General features: G+C 36.5%; 1 protein-coding gene across 3 annotated transcripts in view; it reads right to left on the bottom strand.

The window, feature by feature from the left end:
• The window catches only part of SASS6 (SAS-6 centriolar assembly protein), a 57,792-nt gene that overhangs the window by 15,744 nt on the left and 21,037 nt on the right, over nucleotides 1-21,011 (bottom strand). For all 3 annotated transcript variants that reach the window (XM_047870423.1, XM_047870421.1, XM_047870422.1), the window contains 7 exons: nucleotides 13,816-14,007; nucleotides 11,037-11,231; nucleotides 10,839-10,928; nucleotides 10,584-10,763; nucleotides 9,889-9,970; nucleotides 8,585-8,721; nucleotides 6,186-6,314 (listed from right to left, as the gene is read on the bottom strand). In XM_047870423.1, coding sequence (XP_047726379.1) covers nucleotides 6,186-6,314; nucleotides 8,585-8,721; nucleotides 9,889-9,970; nucleotides 10,584-10,763; nucleotides 10,839-10,928; nucleotides 11,037-11,231; nucleotides 13,816-14,007 — 1,005 coding nt within the window. The remainder of the gene's footprint in view (nucleotides 1-6,185; nucleotides 6,315-8,584; nucleotides 8,722-9,888; nucleotides 9,971-10,583; nucleotides 10,764-10,838; nucleotides 10,929-11,036; nucleotides 11,232-13,815; nucleotides 14,008-21,011) is intronic.

Genomic DNA, 21,011 nt, shown 5'->3' with positions numbered 1-21,011 from the left:
AAGTATAGTACCTGCATATACTGGAATACTAAGAAGTCATTAAATAACAAAAATTAACATTCTAATACATAGAAACGGACCTATTCCATAATACTACTACTGAATGAAAAAAAGCAAGGCACAGAACAGTGGGCATGTACTATTTATGATTACATATACACTCATGTATACAAACACACATTTATACATGTACACACATATATCCTGTGTATGTTTTAAATATTTTTGGAACATAGCATAAAAAACTCCGAACAATGATTTTCTCTGAGGAGAAAACTGGGGACCACGGGAGGGACATTTAGATAGTATATCCTCCTATACATTAGGAAGCTTTCCATGCTCATATATTATTTTTTAAAATAGCTAACACAAAATAAGCAAAAATTAATTTAGAACCACATGGTGAATGAAGTATTGAGTCTAACTGAGAAATGTTATCTCTAGATAAAATCTTTCTCTGAATACACATTGTGGGCTAAACATTATCAAGATAAACCAATCATCTGATCTTAGCTACTTTGTCATGGCAGAAAATCCTCACATTACAGCCTCAATGATGAAAACTGATCATGTTTGACCCTAAAGGTTTATCCCACACAAGAATCAGAATGAGACACCCTGAAAGTGTTTAAGTGATTTCACCACAAGCATTTTCTTTGACATCAAAAACATCTTCTTGATAACAGTTCTGTTTAAAAGATACTCTAGTTAGCAATCATAATGGAGTTTTCACCACAAAACATAAGCACCATACGGGCAAGGACTTTGTCTTGCTCGGTGCTGTGTCTCTTGCAACTAGAACAATGTATGGCCATAGTAAAAATTCATTAAATAAATATTTATTGAATGAATGAATCCTTGCCTACTGTCTTCAAAAACAAAGAAATTATTTTGTCTATCTTACTTAAGAAATTATCAAATTTGTTTTAAATGGAAGCTATTTATTCATTCGTTCTACTCATATGTGGAATGAGAAGGCACATGCAAACAGGGAAGAGGGACAGAGGAAGAGAATGAGAGAATCTTAAGCAGGCACCATGCTCAGTACACAGTCCGACACAGAGTCAACCCCATGACCTTGGGATCATGACCTGAGCCAAAATCAAGAGTCAGGACACTCAACTGAACAAGACACCATGACATTATCAAATGTTCTATTTGTCAGCATGCCACAATCTTTTAAAACACTCCTCTCTATTTCCTTCAGCATGATTTTGTTTCTTGCCTAATTTATGTTAATTTAACTCATTTTATTTTACATCCTCACAGTTAAGCATCTACTTGAATGTACTAAATCCCAACAGTAACATTTAAAGACACCAGATATATCACAATTTCAATGTCATGAAATAAAATGGCTTCTTTTTACTTCAACTAAAAAGATCATGTTTTAATCACAATATCTGCTAGCACCAGACTAACCAGATCTGTGGTCTCAAAGTAGGTGGTGATAATACCATGCATTGAGGTAGGAGAAGAAAATCTTATAAATTTGATTTATATATACTTTCAATTTCACTCTTTAATTTCTGAGTATTCTATTAGTAGTATTTAATAGATAAAATAATAAATCACTTATCATGTCCCAGGCACTATTCTAAACAAATATATTAACTTACCTAACCCTCACAATAACCCAGTAAAGGAGATAAAATTACTGCTTTACTTTACAAGTAGAGACACTGAAGCATTAAGAGTTAGATGCCTGTTTTTTGTGTTTCAGTGGCTGAACCAATTCACATTGACAAAGACAGGATTTAAATTCTAACATCAGATTCCACCTTCTTAACCAGTAAACTATACTGTATATAATATGCATAGTAGTATAAGCATACAAATACCTATTCATGTGTTAAAGATTCAAGCTCAAAGTGTTTTAAAACCGTTTTGTTTTTTAACTGTTGAGGATACAAGATCAAAAGAATACAAAAATCAATGATATAGGAAACTCTAGAAGTCTTGCTTCTAAGAATACCCTTGTTATAATGACTTCTCCAATTCCAGAAGAACAGTAAGAAAGGTAATCTTGTGAGCCATAATTACTCCTACAAACTAGGCAACTATCTGGAAAGAGTCTGTAGTATTTCTTGTCCTCATTTGGGACATTATATATTTTCTTGGAAAGCTGTTTAAAATAAAGAAGCAATATGGAAAACAATGTGGGGTTTCCTCAAAAAGTTACAAATAGAGCGGCGCCTGGGTGGCTCAGCTGGTTAAGTGCCCGACTCTTGATTTTGGCTCAGGTCCTGATCTCACAGCATGGATTTGAGCCCTGCATTGGGCCCTGTGTTAACAGCATGGAGGGTGCTTGGGATGCTATCTCTCCCTACCCCCCCACCCCACCCCTTCCTCACTCATGCACACGCATACTGTTTCTCTTTCAAAATAAAAAACTTTTTTTTTTTTTAGGTTAAAAATAGAACCACCTTATGATCCTGCAATCAAACTACTGGATATTTATCCAAAGAACACAAAAACACTAATTCAAAGGGATACATGCACCCCTATGTTTATAGCAGTCCAAGTGTCCACCAACTGATAAATGAATAAAGATGCAGTACATATACAAAATGGAATATTATTCAGTCATAAAAATGTGAAATCTTGCCTTCTGCAACGACATGGATGGAACTAGAGATTGTAATGCTAAATGAAATACATCACAGAGAAAGACAAATACCATATGATTTCACTCGTGGAATTTAGGAACAAAACAAACAAGCAAAGGAAAAAAATGAGAACCAAAGCAAGAAACAAGACTTTTAATTACAGAGAACAATCTGATGGCTACCAGAGGAGAGGGGGAAGGGGAGATGGGTTAAATAGGTGGTGGGGATCAAGGAGTGCACTTGTGATGAGCACGCGGTGATGTATGGAACTGCTAAATTACTGTAGTGTACACCTGAAACTAATAACATTGTTAACTAACTGGAATTAAAAAAAGTTAGAAAAAAATGAAAAAGCAATTCAATCATAATTCTCAAGACAAAATTTGATCCCAAGATGCAACCACACTTGAATATGCAGATATTCATGAAGAAACAATAATATTCAAGAAACCATTAAAAAGAAAGAAAAGAAAAGAAAAGAAAAGAAAAGAAAAGAAAAGAAAAGGAAAAGAAAAGAGAAAAGAAAGGAAAAACAGGTGTTGGCAAGGATGTGGAGAAAAAGGAACCCTCATATACTGTTGCTGGGAACGCAAACTGGTGCAGCCACTGTGGAAAACAGTATGAAGGTTTCTCAAAAATTAAAAAGAAAATTGCCATATGATCCAGTAAATATAAGGTATTTACCCAATGAATATGAAAATACTAATTCAAAAAGGTATATATACCCCTATGTTTATGGCAGCATTATACACAATAGCCAAATTATGGAAGTAACCCAAGTGTCCATCAAGACATGAAAGGGTCATGATGATGCAACACACACACACACACACACACACACACACACGCACGCACGCACTGGAATACTATTCAGCCATAAAAAAGAATGAATCTTGCCATTTGCAATAAATAACATGGATGGAGGTAAAAGATATAATAGTATGTGAAATATGTCAAAGAAAAATACCCATGATTTCACTCGTGTGGAATTTAAAAAACAAAACAAGCAAAGGAAAAAAAAGAGATAAACCAGAAAACAAAATGATGGTTACCAGAGGGGGGTCAGGAGGGATGGATGAAATTAATGAAGAGGATTAAGTATACATTTATTTATTTTTGCCCTTGAAACTTTCCAGTATTCGCTAGTCTTTTTTTGTTTTCATCTTTTATTTTTTTTTATTTTTTATTTTTTTAAATTTACATCCAAATTAGCATATAGTGCAACAACGATTTCAGGAGTAGATTCCTTAATGCCCCTTACCCATTTAGCCCATCCCCCCTCCCACACCCCCTCCAGTAACCCTCAGGTTGTTCTCCATATTTATGACTCTCTTCTGTTTTGTCCCCCTCCCTGTTTTTGTATTAGTTTCCCTTCCCTTATGTTCATCTGTTTTGTCTCTTAAAGTCCTCATATGAGTGAAGTCATATGATTTTTGTCTTTCTCTGACTAATTTCACTTAGCATAATGCCCTCCAGTTCCATCCATGTAGTTGCAAATGGCAAGATTTCATTCTTTTTGATTGCCGAGTAATATTCTGTGGTATACACACAAACACACCACATCTTCTTTATCCATTCATCCATCGATGGACATTTGGGCTCTTTCCATACTTTGGCTATTGTTGATAGTGCTGCTATAAACATTGGGGTGCATGTGTCCCTTCAAAACAGCACACCTGTATCCCTTGGATAAATACCTAGTAGTGCTATTGCTGGGTTGTAGGGTAGTTCTATTTTTAGTTTTTTGAAGAACCTCCATACCGTTTTCCAGAGTGGGTGCACCAGCTTGCATTCCCAAAGTGTACATCTTGATGAGCACTGAGTAATACATAGAATTGTTGATTCACTACATTATACACCTGAAACTAATATAACACTCTATATTTATTATACTGGAATCAAAATTTAAAAATAAAATATGGACAAATAAATTTAATGAACAGTACAAGAGTTACTTAACATTGTAAAAAAACAATAGTAATCCTCTGAACACACATATCTAATGCTCTTTAACAAGCAATGCAAGAAAAGCCACCTAAGTGCATCTAAATACTCTTTACATAATGATATTCTAAGCATAAAACTCAGGTTTAGTTCTCATTTCATTGAGAATTCTCAATAGCTCCAGATGACAGTTAATAAGGCTTTGGCAAAAAAGCATATGCCTAAGCAACACAGGCAGCTTATTTTTAGAGCAGCCCAAAACTAATTTAACAAAGCGTTTATTTGTAAGTTTATTTATTTTTAGAGGGCACACAGGCAAGCAGGGGGCAGAGAGGGAGGGAGAGAATCCCAAGCAGGCTCCACACTGTCAGTGCAGAGACTGACACAGGGCTTGATTTCACGAACAGTGAGATCACAACCTGAGCCAAGATTAAGAGACACTTCATCGACTAAGCCACGCAGGTTTCTTTTGAGAAAGCGTTTATAATAGCAATTTCAAAGTCCTCAGTTATTTTATAAAATATTCTTTTCAAAAATGTTTGTCTTGGGGCGCCTGGGTGGCTCAGTCAGTTGAGTGTCCGACTTCGGCTCAGGTCATGATCTCGTGGTCTGTGAGTTCGAGACCCGTGTCCAGCTTTGTGCTGACAGCTCAGAACCTGGAGCCTACTTCAGATTCTGTGTCTCCCTCTCTCTCTGCCCCTCCCCAGCTCATGCTCGGTCTCTCTCTGTCAAAAATAAATAAACATTAAAAAAAAAAAAATTTTTTTTTTTTAATTTGTCTTCAAGATTTTTAAAAAAAAATTTTTTTTAATGTTTATTTATTTTTGAGACAGAGAGAGACAGAGCATGAACGGGGGAGGGTCAGAGAGTGGGAGACATAGACTCTGAAACAGGCTCCAGGCTCTGAGCTGTTAGCACAGAGCCAGACACGGGGCTCGAACTCACAGACCGCGAGATCATGACCTGAGCCGAAGTCGGACGCTTAACCGACTGAGCCACCCAGGGGCCCCAAGATTTAGGAAAAAAAATTTTTTTTGACCTAAAGTTAGTAATGAAACGGAATCAGTGGTTGGTCTGGTGGATGAAATTATTGTGAAGATAAAATTATACATATGAAAACAATATATAAACCTAAGACATTAGTAATAACAATGACAATGAAGAACTCAAGTGGGTAGGAAAAAAGTCTCAGCAAATAAATCAGATTTGAGGAAATGTTAGCCCTATGCTATTTAAGATGTTGCCAGAACTACATTGTAGGATATGCTATAATCCTGCCTTTTCAGACCTTTAAATCCTAGCAAAAGGATCCAAAAAGGTCACCATAGTTAATACATCAACAGTATGAAGTCAATAATCCTAGTTAAGTTTAAGAGTTGTAAAAGATTAAACACAGAATGAATAAAAATGGAGAAAGAGGTTGAATAGGAATCAAGTTTAAGCATACTGATGTCTACCTTTTTATAAATTACAGCGATTCAAGAAACACCATATAGAGCAGATAGTATTTCCTATAAGAATGAACTAGATATTCAATACTTAGCAAGTGATCAAAGGCTAAGGTAATTTTTAAAATTAAAAATATTTAATAAGTTGCTACACCTTGCCTCAAAAAGGTATTAATGTGTCTACCTTTGGTCCTGAAACTGGATGGATGTTATTTTTGGCAGATATAGGATGAGGAAAGGTATTCTGGAATGCAAATGCAGAGGAGACAGGATAACCAATCCCACAGGCTGGGTAAGTAAGTCTACCATCAACCTAAAAATAAAAACATAAAAAAGGTTAAGGATGAGACATTAGTATTTGCCAATCCAGGAGGTGTCAGCATCTGTTATAATAATTGAGTACTATCTTAGAGGCTAATCTTATCATGACACCAAAACTCTGCTTTATTACATAGCATGAGGCTAGGATACCTTAAGGCTTTTTAAAGAGTGGCTATACAAGCTTGACAAAGTCAACCATTGGATCTGGCTTTGAACGGAGTTCAAACAGTGGCCTCTCTAAACCTCTCTGAACACCTGGGTTCCCTATAGGCCTTCCATTCCTAAAAAAAGGGATGCTGGAAGGATGGAGTCACAGTTCAATAAGCCAATCAGATATAAAATAAAAATAATTTTCCACCAAAATGAGTATAAACTGCACAGTGCCTGACATGGGGCTTGAACTTACGAACAGTGAGATCACGACCTAAGTCGAAGTCAGACACTTAACCAGCTGAGCCACCCACGGACCCCAAGACATGTTCTTACATGGACTACCTGACACAATAACTGGCTTTGTCAGTGGTTTTCAATATGGTGACACCACCATTAATCAATGTTATGAAAATAGTTTATTTTTATAAGAGCGCAACTGAAACACAAATCTTAGGAAGCAATTATGTACATCAGTGCTTACATGACAAAAAATACCTTTTACAAAGTCATGAAGATCAAGCCTGTCAAATTTTTTCAAGTTTGTCATTCAGCAGTGGGCACTTCTTTCTACACCTTTTTCTATTTAGCAAAAATCCATTCCTCTCCTTAAACATCAAGTACTATCTGATTAAGTACTACCTGATTTATTGGGATAGATTTAAACTTCAATTAAGTATTTACACTTTAAATCCTCTGCCAGTGCTCTCCAACCAAAAACTACCAGAAACGTATCTTTAGGTTACACCCTGGGTTTACTGCTCCTTGCAAACAATGGAGACTGCACACTGTGGGGAACCTAGTAAAAGGGATGTGGCAGTATGAAGGTGTTAAAGGGACTTATTTATTGGACTTATGTGTTAGGTGGTTTAAGGGAGAGTTTAATAAAGTGTGGCTTTGTTGTGGGTTGGATGCTATCTGTAAATAAGGATAACTGTGTGACTATCTGAAATAAACCTTGTAAGTCAGGAAGAATGTACTAAGGCCAAAACAGTAATTGGTAATGAAGCAACAACCAACCACATTAGCCAGGATAGGAGAAAATTTGTGTACTTTTGTGGCTTGGCAATGATTTTTTTAAAATTGTGGTCTGACATGATTATGAGGTGGTCCTGTTTTTTTCTTGATCCGTCAGTCACAAAGTGGCCTTGCCTGATGTTGATTTTCTGTTATATTGTTTGTTCAACAGGAGAGCCCCAATGCCTAGTTGTGAGTGCCAGGACAGCTCTTCTAGCAACACCGGGGCGTTGCTGATAGCAGCAAGCCAGCTCCCAGACGTAAGGAGCTGCTCTTCTGTTTCCCCTAATTTCTTGCAAGGAAAAAGCTCCTGGTACTGGGAGCTAGAAAGCTTATATTTCCTAACTAGTTCCTTTGGGAATCTAGAACTGACAAGCTTGATAAAAGGACACTTCTTTCTTTCTCTCTTTGCTCCCCCACCTCCTGTTTTTCAAATAGAATTCAGTTTAGGCTCCATCCGTCACAGTTCCAAACTTGAGCCCAAAGCCTATTCTCCCTTCTTAAGGCCCCGTGAATACTGTAAGCTTTTCAGCACATGTGGATTACTTTAGTTATGAGTGATTTCTATATGTATAAAATCTTAAAAAGAAGTGTGCCCTTGAAAAATAGCCTCTTTGCTAAGAGCAAGTATACCTATATGTCACACTTCCAATAACTGTAGGACTAGTAACTGCAGGACTCTAATAATAACTGTGCTAATAACTGTAGGACTCTTTAAAGTTTAAATCCCATTTCTCACTGTTCTTATAATTTGCATACCTGAAATATGCATATTAGTACCGGCACCTGAAGTCATGGAAACTTCCTCACAGTCTGGGAATATTTTTGTTTTAGGAAATGTACTAAGACCACTCACATCATTTTTTTTTTAAGTTTGTTTATTTGAGAGAGAGACAGAGAGAGAGACAGAGAGAGAGAGCGTGCACACAAACGGGAGAGGGAAAGAGAATCCCAAGCAGATTCTGCAGCCCCACACATATCTTGAACTCACGAACCGTGAGACCATAACCTGAGCCAAAATCAAGAGTCAGATGCTTAACCGACTGAGCCATCCAGACGCCCCAACGACCGCTCACACCTTAGTTTAAATCTTACCACATTAGAATTAGGAGAAATCCCACTTCTGATTGCATTGCTGCTCGCATGTACAGGCGGAGTGGTGGACGGTCCCAATACATCTTGCTTTCTCACTAGCTGATTTTCATTTAGTTCTTTATTTAACCATGTGATTACTTAAATAAAAGAACAAAACAAGATAAAGAATTTTGATTATTTTTTTCTAATTACTTTAAACATTTAAAAATTATACTGAGATTTTTAAAATGTTAAGTCTTTAAGATTACCTTATATCACAGGAGACTACAGGTTTACCTAAATTTTTGTCATTAAAGACTCTTATTTGAGCAACCACCACATAGAACTCCTTAACCTATTACAATCCGAAACATGTATTTCTGCTAGTCAAGGATCTCTTTCAAGGCTTTCATTTCTAGAATAATATCTTAGTTTACTTAAAGTTCCCACTCTTATCTGATAACCAATACTAAACACTGAGAAAATGTTATAGGCTTGATCTTATATTTTAGTTTCAAATAATTCATGTTGTTACTATTAGGTAAATACAGCAATTAAACAAGGTGTAGTGAAGAACTTCAATCAGTGAAGAACTTATCGTTAATATTTTCAACACTTAATTTTGGGTTACTGACACATGTAATATGGTTTTCTTCAGAATGGTAACAGTTTTACAGGGCAGCTAATATATAAGTTACTGTAGCAAAGACATGGAGACAGTATATTTAAAACAGAAATTATCTGTATGGAGCAGTATCTTGATCTACCTGGACTTTTATGAATTCAAATAACATTTTCAGATTAAGAGTACAGTTACAAACTTCTTTTACATAAAAAGTTAAGGGGCGCCTGGGTGGCTCAGTCGGTTAAGCGTCTGACTTCGGCTCAGGTCATGATCTCGCGGTTCGTGAATTCAAGCCCCGCGTCGGGCTCTGTGCTGACAGCTCAGAGCCTGGAGCCTGTTTCAGATTCTGTGTCTCCCTCTCTCTCTCTGACTCTCCCCCGTTCATGCTCTGTCTCTCTCTGTCTCAAAAATAAATAAATGTTAGGGGCACCTGGGTGGCGCAGTCGGTTAAGCGTCCGACTTCAGCCAGGTCACGATCTCGAGGTCCGTGAGTTCCAGCCCCACGTCAGGCTCTGGGCTGATGGCTCAGAGCCTGGAGCCTGTTTCCGATTCTGTGTCTCCCTCTCTCTCTGCCCCTCCCCCGTTCACGCTCTGTCTCTCTCTGTCCCAAAAATAAATAAACGTTGGAAAAAAAAAAAAAATTTAAAAATAAATAAATGTTAAAAAAACTTTTTTTAAAAAAAAAAGTTAAAATACTTACACTTTTCATTATTTTTTAGAAGCTGTTTGCTTTCTTCAAGTTTTTGAACTGTAGCTTCTAATTGTTCTTGTAATTTGCATACCTGAAATATGTCAATCCTCATAAGTATAATAAAAATTAAATAAAAACTGAAACGTATTTCTATTAATAATTGATTACTGTTAACTGTTATTAAATAGAATGAATTATAGCTCTCCTGTGTAACTGTGTATCTATATATGTATATACACATATATGGTACATATATATGAACACTCAAGGTACCTGAGTCATGATAACTAACTTTTCAGGTTGTAACACATTAACTTCTGTTGAAAGGTTGGGGGGGGGGGGTGGGAGTCAAAGATATTCTCGAATATAACAAAATGGAAATTTAAAATCTACATCTGGGGCGCCTGGGTGGCGCAGTCGGTTAAGCGTCCGACTTCAGCCAGGTCACGATCTCGCGGTCCGGGAGTTCGAGCCCCGCGTCAGGCTCTGGGCTGATGGCTCAGAGCCTGGAGCCTGTTTCCGATTCTGTGTCTCCCTCTCTCTCTGCCCCTCCCCCGTTCATGCTCTGTCTCTCTCTGTCCCAAAAAAAATAAATAAACGTTGAAAAAAAAAATTAAAAAAAAAATAAAATAAAATCTACATCTAAGAAAATTTGTTAAACTTTGCAAATAGTCACACATGCAAAAACAGAAAATATTCACCACCTCTTGCTCTTTAATTCGGAGAGACTGTCCAACATCTTGTAATTCCTTTTGTTCCTTTTGTAATTTTTCTTCCTTCTCAGCTAAGAGTTTCTCTTGCTGAATAGTTACTGTATTCTTCAGTTTCAATTTACCCATTAAAGTTTTCAGATCTCCCTGCAACTTCTTGATAATTTCATTTGCCTGTAAAAGAGCTTCATATGTATATCTCTACTTAATCCAATGAAATTTAATATTCTGTTATTTTTAAAAACGAACCTTAAGAAGTTCCGCTGATAATGATTTTATCGTAGCTTCAAGTTTTCCTAGTTGTACCTGATTTTTCTCACCATTTTCTTCTAAAGCCACCTGATACATATTTTTAAAAACATGAATAATTAATAAGATGCTTGTGTTTAAGAAAAGCATCATTTGTAAATGTAATCATCAATTTGTTTCAAAAATGTTTAAATAGACCTTTTGTTCCTGGATTGTATCAAATGCTTCTTTTGTTCTTAAAACAAGCTGGTCCTTATCCTTGATTTCCTGTTCTAAAACAGCCACTTTTGTTTGTAGCTGATTAATATGCTTTTCTTTTTCATGGCATTCAGCATCTAGGGTAGAATTTTCTCTTCGCAAAGAGAGGACTTCTTGCTTAGCCCGCTGGAGCTCCTACAGAAAGAAAAAAAATGATGCAGCATAAAAAAGAGAAGTTGGCCCACTATGGTTATTTATAATTAAGATGTTTAAAATATTTTAAAAATACCTTTAGTAATTTTAAAGTTCTAGTATTGATTTTTTAAAAAAGGATTTGGATATCCCTCTAGAGGTATATGTAACTTGTAGATTTGAATAATAATTGTAAAATACACTAATATCTAATTCAATGACAACAAGGAAAATAATCCTCATTTATGAATAAATTACTACAACTCTAAAAACTAGTAACAAGGATTTTTTGGTATCTTGAAATTTACACTTTAAAAAAATCATTTGTCATAAACACCCATTGTAACAGAATTTCAAAAACATAAAATAAATAACTAAATAAAAAGCCCTATCATTCTACCACGTAAGCAGTGGTTCTCAAGCTACTATGCATATTGAAATCACCTAGGAAGCTTTAAAAACTACTGGTGCCTGGTACCCTCCCCAAGAGAGTCTTATTTACAGTTAGTATGAGGTATGTCCTGGGCACTAGGGCATTTGAGCATTCTCCAACTGATCCGAAGGTTAGCCAAGGATGGCAGCTATGACCTAGAGTTAACATTTTGCTCTTTTTATATACACGGATTTTTTTTTAGAAAGTGCTCATACTGTGCAGTTTTATAATCTAACTTCTTTAAATATTACAAATATCTTTCCATGTCAATAAATTTGTTAGCACTTCTGGATTCCCTCTTGGTTCACTCTTTAAAACAAAAACAAGCAAACATAATTGTTAATTAAAAATGGGTTATTAAAAATCTAGGGCAGGGGCGCTGGGTGGCGCAGTCAGTTGGGCGTCCGACTTCAGCCAGGTCACGATCTCGCGGTCCGTGAGTTCGAGCCCCACGTCAGGCTCTGGGCTGATGGCTCAGAGCCTGGAGCCTGTTTCCGATTCTGTGTCTCCCTCTCTCTCTGCCCCTCCCCCGTTCATGCTCTGTCTCTCTCTGTTCCAAAAATAAATAAACATTGAAAAAAAAATTTTTTTTTAATAAATAAATATATCTATCTATCTATCTATCTATCTATCTAGGGCAGATCACTCCCGAATCAGCTAATATCACCAAATACGCCAGTATACACAAGTCTTGTATATAGTATTCCTACATAACTTTCTTTACAAAATAATTTTATAGTATTATGCCATAGTGGTTTTAGAAGCAGACTCTGCTGGATTTGAATACAAATCTAGGTTCTTCTGTGTAATCTTAGGAATTATTTTAACCTAAATCTCAGCTCCCTCATTTGTAAAACAGAATTAACACTTCATCAATTACTTCACTTAATCTTCATAAGAACCCTAATGCACCTTGCTTACCATAATGCCTGGTACATACTAAATAATAAATGGCAGTGAGCATCAAGTCAGGCTTTAGAGTTTCCTAAGCACAAGAGACTGGTGAAATGGAATGGGAAGTGTCATGAGCCCAAGTAACACTGGTGATCTTTAAATATGATAGACTTGGGGTGGTTCAATCAGTTAAGCGTCGGACTTCAGATCAGGTCATGATCTCACAACTTGTGGGCTCGAGCCCCGTGTGGGGCTCTGTGCTGACAGCTCAGAGCCTGGAGCCTGCTATGGATTCTGTGTCTCCCTCTCTCTCTCTCTGCCCCTCCCCCACTCTGTGTCTCTGCTTTGGATTCTGTGTCTCCCTCTCTCTCTCTGCCCCTCCCCCACTCTCTCTCTCAAAAATAAACATTAAAAAAATTTAAAAAACATACGATAGATTTAACAAAATCTACGTTTTCTGATTAATTCATGACATTAATGTATAATAATGCTAGGAAGGAGTCTAATATCAGGGCTAAAGCATCAACAATGTGTCACTACAGCAAAATTTAAGAAATGTCTCTGTTGACTGAAAGAACAAGGGAGTTCTAAAGACAAGCAAATAATAGAGGTTCCAATCCTTTCTCTTCTACTTACTGGCTATGTGACCTTGGGCAAGTTACTTAACTTTTCTGTGCCTTAGTTTATCAGATGGCGATAATAGTACCTTCTTTAAGAGAATTGGGAAAAAAAATAATTAAAAAATTAAAAATAAATAAATGAATAAATAAAAGAATTGTTACGAAAATTAAATGGTTTACTATATGTAAAATAGTTACACAGTGCCTGTCACATAGCATGTGTTCAGTAAGCGTAGCTACTATCATTACTAATAAAGTATCATTATTATTATTAGACACAACTTCATATAGTTGTTTGGTATGTTAGGTAGGCTGAAAGAACCAGTCCTGTCAACACTGAGTATACGGACCCATAGACACTGTGAGGATATTAAAAGTACACTGATCACTGTGCCAATGACCTACCCCTCAAAACCTTAACTAAAAATATCCAATTTTACCTCAGTTCTGTTCTGAATTATCATTTTCTATCAGATTTTAGATTCTCAATTTTTTTGCATTGTCTGAACTGATTACCCTAACACCACCAAGAGAGCCTTGCAAAGCATTAGAGAAACACCATGCACACAAGTAATAAAGTCACCAAACTAAAACACTATTTTAAATTGGTGGTGGGGGGAACAAACTCAAAGTTCAATACCTCTTCAACACCAGAGAGTTTTGTTTTCAGTTCTCTGATGGTAGAGTCTCCTTTATATTTTCTTTCCATTAGGTCCTTATTAGCCGCTTCTAACTCAGATAATTTGTTTTGTAGCTGCTGGATGTTTCGTTGATGGAGGATTTCCAAATCTTTTTTCTGTTGTTCATGCTGCTGTTGACACTGTACCTGCGCCTATTATATAAAAATATAGTACCATAATTAAAACACACACACACACACACACACACACACGAAGATTTGAAGAAAAAATATCTTAGTTGTTCTATATAATTATAAAATTTCCCTGTTTCAGAGGCTCTATTTTCAATTATGGATTTAATGAAGGAGAAAGGCCAACAAAGGCAAATTTACCATTATGATCTTGTTCTTAATTTCTGCTTCTCTTAAACCCACATACATTTAGAAGTAATAGTCTTCAAGTTAAGGGAAGAATGACATGATTATGTTAAAAAACTCCAAAATAGTATAGTATGAACCTATTTGTGTTAAAAGTAAATAAGCGGATACACAGGGAATTTTCAGTATTCACTTTAAATACCATTATATTATTTCAGTTTTGTACAACAGTATACATTTTTTTATAATTAAAAAAAGCCCTAAATTTATAAAATCGACAAGGTATTGTTCATTAGTTCAGTCTTACATTAGTAGCTATGTTTTACCCATGATAAAATCTATTTAAGATTTTATTTTTAAGTAGTCTCTATATCCAGTGTGGAGCCTGAACTCACAACCCTGAGATCAAGAGTCACACACTCTTCTGACAGAGCCAGCCAGGCACCCTTATGCCATGATAAAATTTGAACATGGTAATAAATATGTAATCTTGTGCCTGTTTGAATCATACTACAAGCCTATCTTAATAATTTCTATTGATGAACACTATCAAATCCTAAATACCTTTCAAATATACAGTATATTTTTCTGATTGTGAAAATACTCAGATATGTTCCGAATAAATTTATATTGACATCACCCATACACACAAAAAACACATTTAACTAATTAAGACTAAGCCACTTACACAATTTAATCATGATTCTTATTCCTTTAGCATTTATACCTTCTCATACCACTAAAACACTCTATAAACACTTTAATAGCTGCATAATATTCCATTCCATGGATATATCATAATTCATTTAAACTCTGCATTACTATGGACATGGACTTTCCAATTTTTCACAATTAGATATAAAACTATGATTGCTTTTATATGCAGACATACATCCAAAATTTGGATTATTTCCTTATGATCAATCACAGCTCAAAAAAATGTAAACAAATATAAAACTTGATGCAAGTTCCAAAACTGCATTCCAGACAAGTTGTCCCTATTCAAAAATTCCTACAGGAACAGGGGAGTGCCTCCCTCATAAAACACTTGGAGAATTTTATGTAACTACTTTAAAATTCTCTGGGGCGCCTGGGTGGCGCAGTCGGTTAAGCGTCCAACTTCAGCCAGGTCACGATCTCACGGTCTGTGAGTTCGAGCCCCGCGTCAGGCTCTGGGCTGATGGCTCAGAGCCTGGAGCCTGTTTCAGATTCTGTGTCTCCCTCTCTCTCTGCCCCTCCCCCGTTCATGCTCTGTCTCTCTCTGACCCAAAAATAAATAAACGTTGAAAAAAAAAATTTTTTTAATTCCCTCATCTTTTTAAAAAACGGAAAGGAGAGGAGAAGGGAAAATAGATATTGATAAAACAGAAGAAGTTCACAAACGACTGAAAATGCAGTGCTGGAAAAAACACTGAAAGAGCAATCAAGAAGAATAAAGAGAATAAACTGGTAAAGATGCTTACTGTAACTGTCAAAGGTAAGCAAACACATCGAAGGCAATAAAGGCAGTAAAGAACTGGTTTTATCCCACTGACCATTAGAATTTTGGAATTTTTGTTTTAAAAAAAAAAAGGAAGTGTGAGGGATAGGGCAACATTTACATTTTCTACTGTTTAATGCAGGTGATTCTGATGCACACTAAAATTTTAAAAGCACTGCCTATATAATATCAGCAGGAAGAGAAGAATGGTCCGATTTTAAAGTCTCAAAGAACTGATTCACAATCCTATTAGAATATATAGTAACAAATAACGAATACAAACAACTCCCTCAGTCACTTTGGAGTCATAAACAAACGTACTTGTAAGTGCATTTCTAGAATTTGAAAACAACCAAAAAAAATTGAAATGACAGAAATTAGTGAACAAGGAAAAAAATAGTATAGAATACAATGAAAAACACATTCTTCAAAAAGGCCAAAAAACAAACCATCCAGTCTCATTAAAAAATAAATAAATTAGGGGCACCTGGGTGGCTCAGTCGGTTGAGCGTCCGACTTCAGCTCAGGTCATGATCTTGCGGTCCGTGAGTTCGAGCCCCGCGTCAGGCTCTGTGCTGACAGCTTAGAGCCTGGAGCCTGTTTCAGATTATTTGTCTCCCTCTCTCTCTGACCCTCCCCCATTCATGCTCTGTCTCTCTCTGTCTCAAAAATAAATAAACGTTAAAAAAAATTCTTTTTAATTAATTAAATTTAATTAAAAAAAAAAAAAAAGACAAGGAGGGTCTGGCTGGCTCAGTCCGTTGAGGTTGAGCCTCCAACTAGATTTCAGCTCAGGTCAGGATCCCATTTGGGCCCTGCATTGGACCACATGCTGGGAGTGGAGCCTGCTTAAGATTCTCTCTCTCTCTCTCTCTCTCTCTCTCTCTCTGCCCCTCTCCCCCATTCATATATTCTACCAAAAAAAAAAAAAAGACAAAACAATTAAGAACATATGAGAAATGATACAAAGATTTTAAATATCATAACAATGTGTATGATATTGTACTAATACATTTAAACACATAGATGAAATACATGGCTCTTTAAGGAAATATAAATTAGCAAAACTAAAGAAATGATAAAAAAAATCCAAGCAGACCAAGATCATGGAGGAAATGGGAAAAGAACCTAAAGATAAATGCCTCAAAAAGGCACTAGATCCAACTGATAAGAGGCTACTTAATTCTATCGAACCTTCAAGGAACAGATAGTTCCTTGTTTTCTGACTGTTCCAAAGCATAGAGAAAACTGGAAAATGTTCTCATTTCATGACACTAGCATAATTCTAACAAAATAGTCTATAGTCCATAATTTTAACATGCAGACTAAGGGTTCAGAAAAAGGATAATCTGAGACCAAATTCACTATAAATATACAGGTGACGCTTGAACACAGCTTTGAACTGTGCAGATCCACTTACATGTGTATTTTTTTTTTACAGTATTGTACACGTATTTTCTCTTCCTTATAATTTTTTTAAACATTTTAACTTATTTTAGAGAGACCGTGAGAGCACAAGCAAGGGAGGGACAGAGAGAGAAGAGAGGGGGACAGAGGATCTAAAACAGGCTCTGTGCTGACAGCAGAGAGCCTTGATGTGGGGCTCAAACTCATGAACCGTGAGACCTTGACCTGAGCCAAAGTCGGATGCTTAACTGACTGAGCCACCCTGGTGCCCGCTCCTTATAATTTTCTTATTATCTTCTTTCCTCTAGCTTACTTTATAGTAACAACATAGTATTTAATACATATAACATACAAAATATATGCTGTTTATATTATTGGTAAGGCTGCCAGTCAACAGTAGGCTATTAGGTATTAAGTTTTTGGGGAGTCAAGTTATAGGTGGATTTTCAACTGCAAGGCAAGGTTGGCACTACTAACTCCCATGCTGTTGAAGGGTCAAATGTAAACACAAATGTCCTATATTAAGTGTTCATAGATTGATTCAACAAGATACTAAATATCTCTTTGACTAAGTATTATTCTATGAATTCAAAGATGGTTCCACACTTACCCCTTTTTTTAAGTGTCTTTATTTTCAGAAAAAGAGAAAGAAGAAAAGAAAGAAAGTGAAAGAGCAAAAGAGAGAACTCCAGGAAGGGGCAGAGGGAGAGGGAGAAAAACAGAATCCCAAGCAGGATCTGCACTGTCAGCCAGGAGTCCAGTGCAGTTCTCAAACTCAAGAACCATGAGATCATGAACTGAGCTGAAATCAAGAGTCAGATGCTTAATCGACTGAAGCACCTAGGCACCCCAAAAATCCATTATCATTTATTACATTATTAGATAAAAATGAAAAAAAATGACATGATCACTTGATTAAATCCCCCCGAATCACTTTATGTGACTTAGCACTCTTTGAATTAAAACTCTTTAATTGGAAGGAACAAAAGAAAACTTTTTCAGACACAGAACAAACATCATTGCTAATGGGAGATATTTTAAGTTATTTACCAAAAAAAAGAATGGAATGAAGAAAGTATTCCACTATTATTTAGCATTTCTCTGTATGAGAGGAAAAAAGACATTAATACTAAGAAAACATAAATTCACATTTTCTTAATGTTAATTTATTTTTGAGAGACACAGAGCGTGAGGAGGGGAGGGACAGAGAGAGAAAGCGCAGGCTCCAAGCTCCAAGTTGTCAGCACAAAGCCTGATGTGGAACTCAAACTCACTAACCGTGAGATCATGACCTGAGGTGAAGTCAAAAGCTCAACCAACTGAGCCACCCAGGGACCCCTCACATTTTTATATATTGCATATCTACCTGAAAAACCTAAGAGAATCAGCTTCAAAACTATTAGGCTATATAAATATAATCCACAATTAATGGGTGTGACATTAATATACATCAGCAACAAACAAAATTATCACAGTGGTGGGGCATAGATGGTCCAATTTATACAGCAAAAAACTGTAAAGTCTCTAGGCAACATTTAATAAGAACTGGAAAAGAAAAAAAGAAAGGAGACAGAGGGAAATAAAAGTAAACTATAAGCCTGTTTTAAACAAATAAGACCTGAATAAACGAAAATATATTCTTGCTAGTGGATAAGAAAATTGCAAAGATATTAGGTCTCCCTAATACTCCAGAAACAAGCTAAAATACACAAAGGAATTTACTATATATATTAACAGTTGCATTTTAAATAAGTGGAATATATGGTATTAGAACAAATGACTAACTTTGTGTTAAAAAAAAATACCTATCTTATACTGCACTCCACAAAAATATACTCCAAACAGATTAAAAAGTTAAATACGACAGGGGCACCAAGTGGCTTAGTTGGCTGAGCATCTGACTTCAGCTCAGATCATGATCTCATGGTTTGTGAGTTCAAGCCCGGCCTCAGGCTCACTGCTGTCAGCACAGAGCCCGCTTCAGATCCTCTGTCCCTCTCTCTCTCTGCCCCTCCCCCATTCATGCACATTTGTGGGTGCAACTGCTGTCTCTCTCTCAAAAATGAATAAAAACAGGGGCGCCTGGGTGGCGCAGTCGGTTGAGCGTCCGACTTCAGCCAGGTCACGATCTCGCGGTCCGTGGGTTCGAGCCCCACGTCGGGCTCTGGGCTGATGGCTCAGAGCCTGGAGCCTGTTTCCGATTCTGTGTCTCCCTCTCTCTCTGCCCCTCCCCCGTTCATGCTCTGTCTCTCTCTGTCCCAAAAATAAACGTTGAAAAAAAATTAAAAAAAAAAAAATGAATAAAAACATTAAAAAAAGTAAAAACAAAAGTTAAATACAACAAAAAAAAACTATGAAAGTATTAAAAGAAAATACTGGAGGAAAATCTCTCATAGCCTTTGGGTGGCAGAGGCTTTCCAAACATGAAATGAAGCTTTAAACCATAAAAAAACTGATTAAAATAAAAAGAACTATATACAACAAAAGAGAATAGTAAAAGGCAAAAACAGGGTGGGAGTAAATGTTTATATGATACATAATAAAGATATAACATCCCTACTTTATACCATACAGAAATGAAAAAGGCAAGCCAGACCGAAAATATTCACAATGCATCTATCAGACAAAGGACTCATGTCAAGAATATGCAAAAAGGGGCGCCTGGGTGGCGCAGTCGGTTAAGCGTCCGACTTCAGCCAGGTCACGATCTCGCGGTCTGTGAGTTCGAGCCCCGCGTCGGGCTCTGGGCTGATGGCTCAGAGCCTGGAGCCTGTTTCCGATTCTGTGTCTCCCTCTCTCTCTGCCCCTCCCCCGTTCATGCTCTGTCTCTCTCTGTCCCAAAAAAATAAATAAACGTTGAAAAAAAAAAAAAGAATTTAAAAAAAAAAAAAAAAGAATATGCAAAAAAGTCCTACAAATCAATAAGCAAAATACTAAAAGTCCAATTTAAAAATGGGTGAGGGGCACCTGGGGGCTCAGTCAGTTAAGCATCCAACTCTTGATTTCATCTCAGGTCATGTGATCTCACAATTCACAGGATAGAGCTCCATGTAGGGCTCTGCACTGACACTGTGGACTCTGATTGGGATTCTTTCTTTCCCTCACTCTCTGCCACACCCCCCCCCCCACTCATGCACCATCTCTCTCAAATAAATATATATTTTAAAAATATATAATAAAAATTAAAATGGGCTAAAGATTTGAGCAAACAAGAAATTCTTGAATTTCATGAGAATACTCAAGTGGTCAATATGCATATGAAAAAGTGCACATTATTATGAAGTACTATCATGCACGCCCAGAATGTCAGTGTAAACTGGTATGTCACTTTTTTTTTTTAATTTTTTTTAATCTTTATTTATTTTTGAGAGACAGAGCATGAGCAGGAAAGCAGCAGAGAGAGAGGGAGACACAGAAGCCTAAGCAGGCTCCAGGCTCTGAGCTGTCAGCACAGAGTCCAACGCAGGGCTCAAACTCATGAACTGTGAAATCATGACCTGAGCTGAAGTCAGATGCTTAACCAACTGAGCCACTCAGGCGCCCCTGGTATTCCACTTTAAAACAAAGACTGTAACAAGAGACAAAGAAGGACATGATTTATCATTGAGACAATCCAACAAGAAAATATGAAAACTGTAAATACTTATGCACCCAACATGAAAACATCCAAATACATAAAAGTAGCTAATAACATAGAGGAGCTAATTGATAGCAATACAGTAATATTAAAGGACTTTAACATCCCACTTACATCAATGAACAGATCATCCAAACAGTACCAACAAGGAAACAGTGGCTTTGGATGACACATCGGACAAAATGGATTTAACAGATATATCCAAACATTCCATCTGGAAACAGAATAAAAATTCTTTTCACATAAAACATGTTCCAGAATAGATCACATATTAGACCACAAAGTAAGTCTCAATTAATTCAAAAAGACAGAAGT

Source organism: Prionailurus viverrinus, chromosome C1 (assembly GCF_022837055.1).
Source record: "Prionailurus viverrinus isolate Anna chromosome C1, UM_Priviv_1.0, whole genome shotgun sequence".
NCBI classification, from domain to species: domain Eukaryota; kingdom Metazoa; phylum Chordata; class Mammalia; order Carnivora; family Felidae; genus Prionailurus; species Prionailurus viverrinus.
The sequence above is the reverse complement of the archived record's forward strand: the minus strand, read 5'-3'. Positions and strand labels throughout refer to the sequence as shown.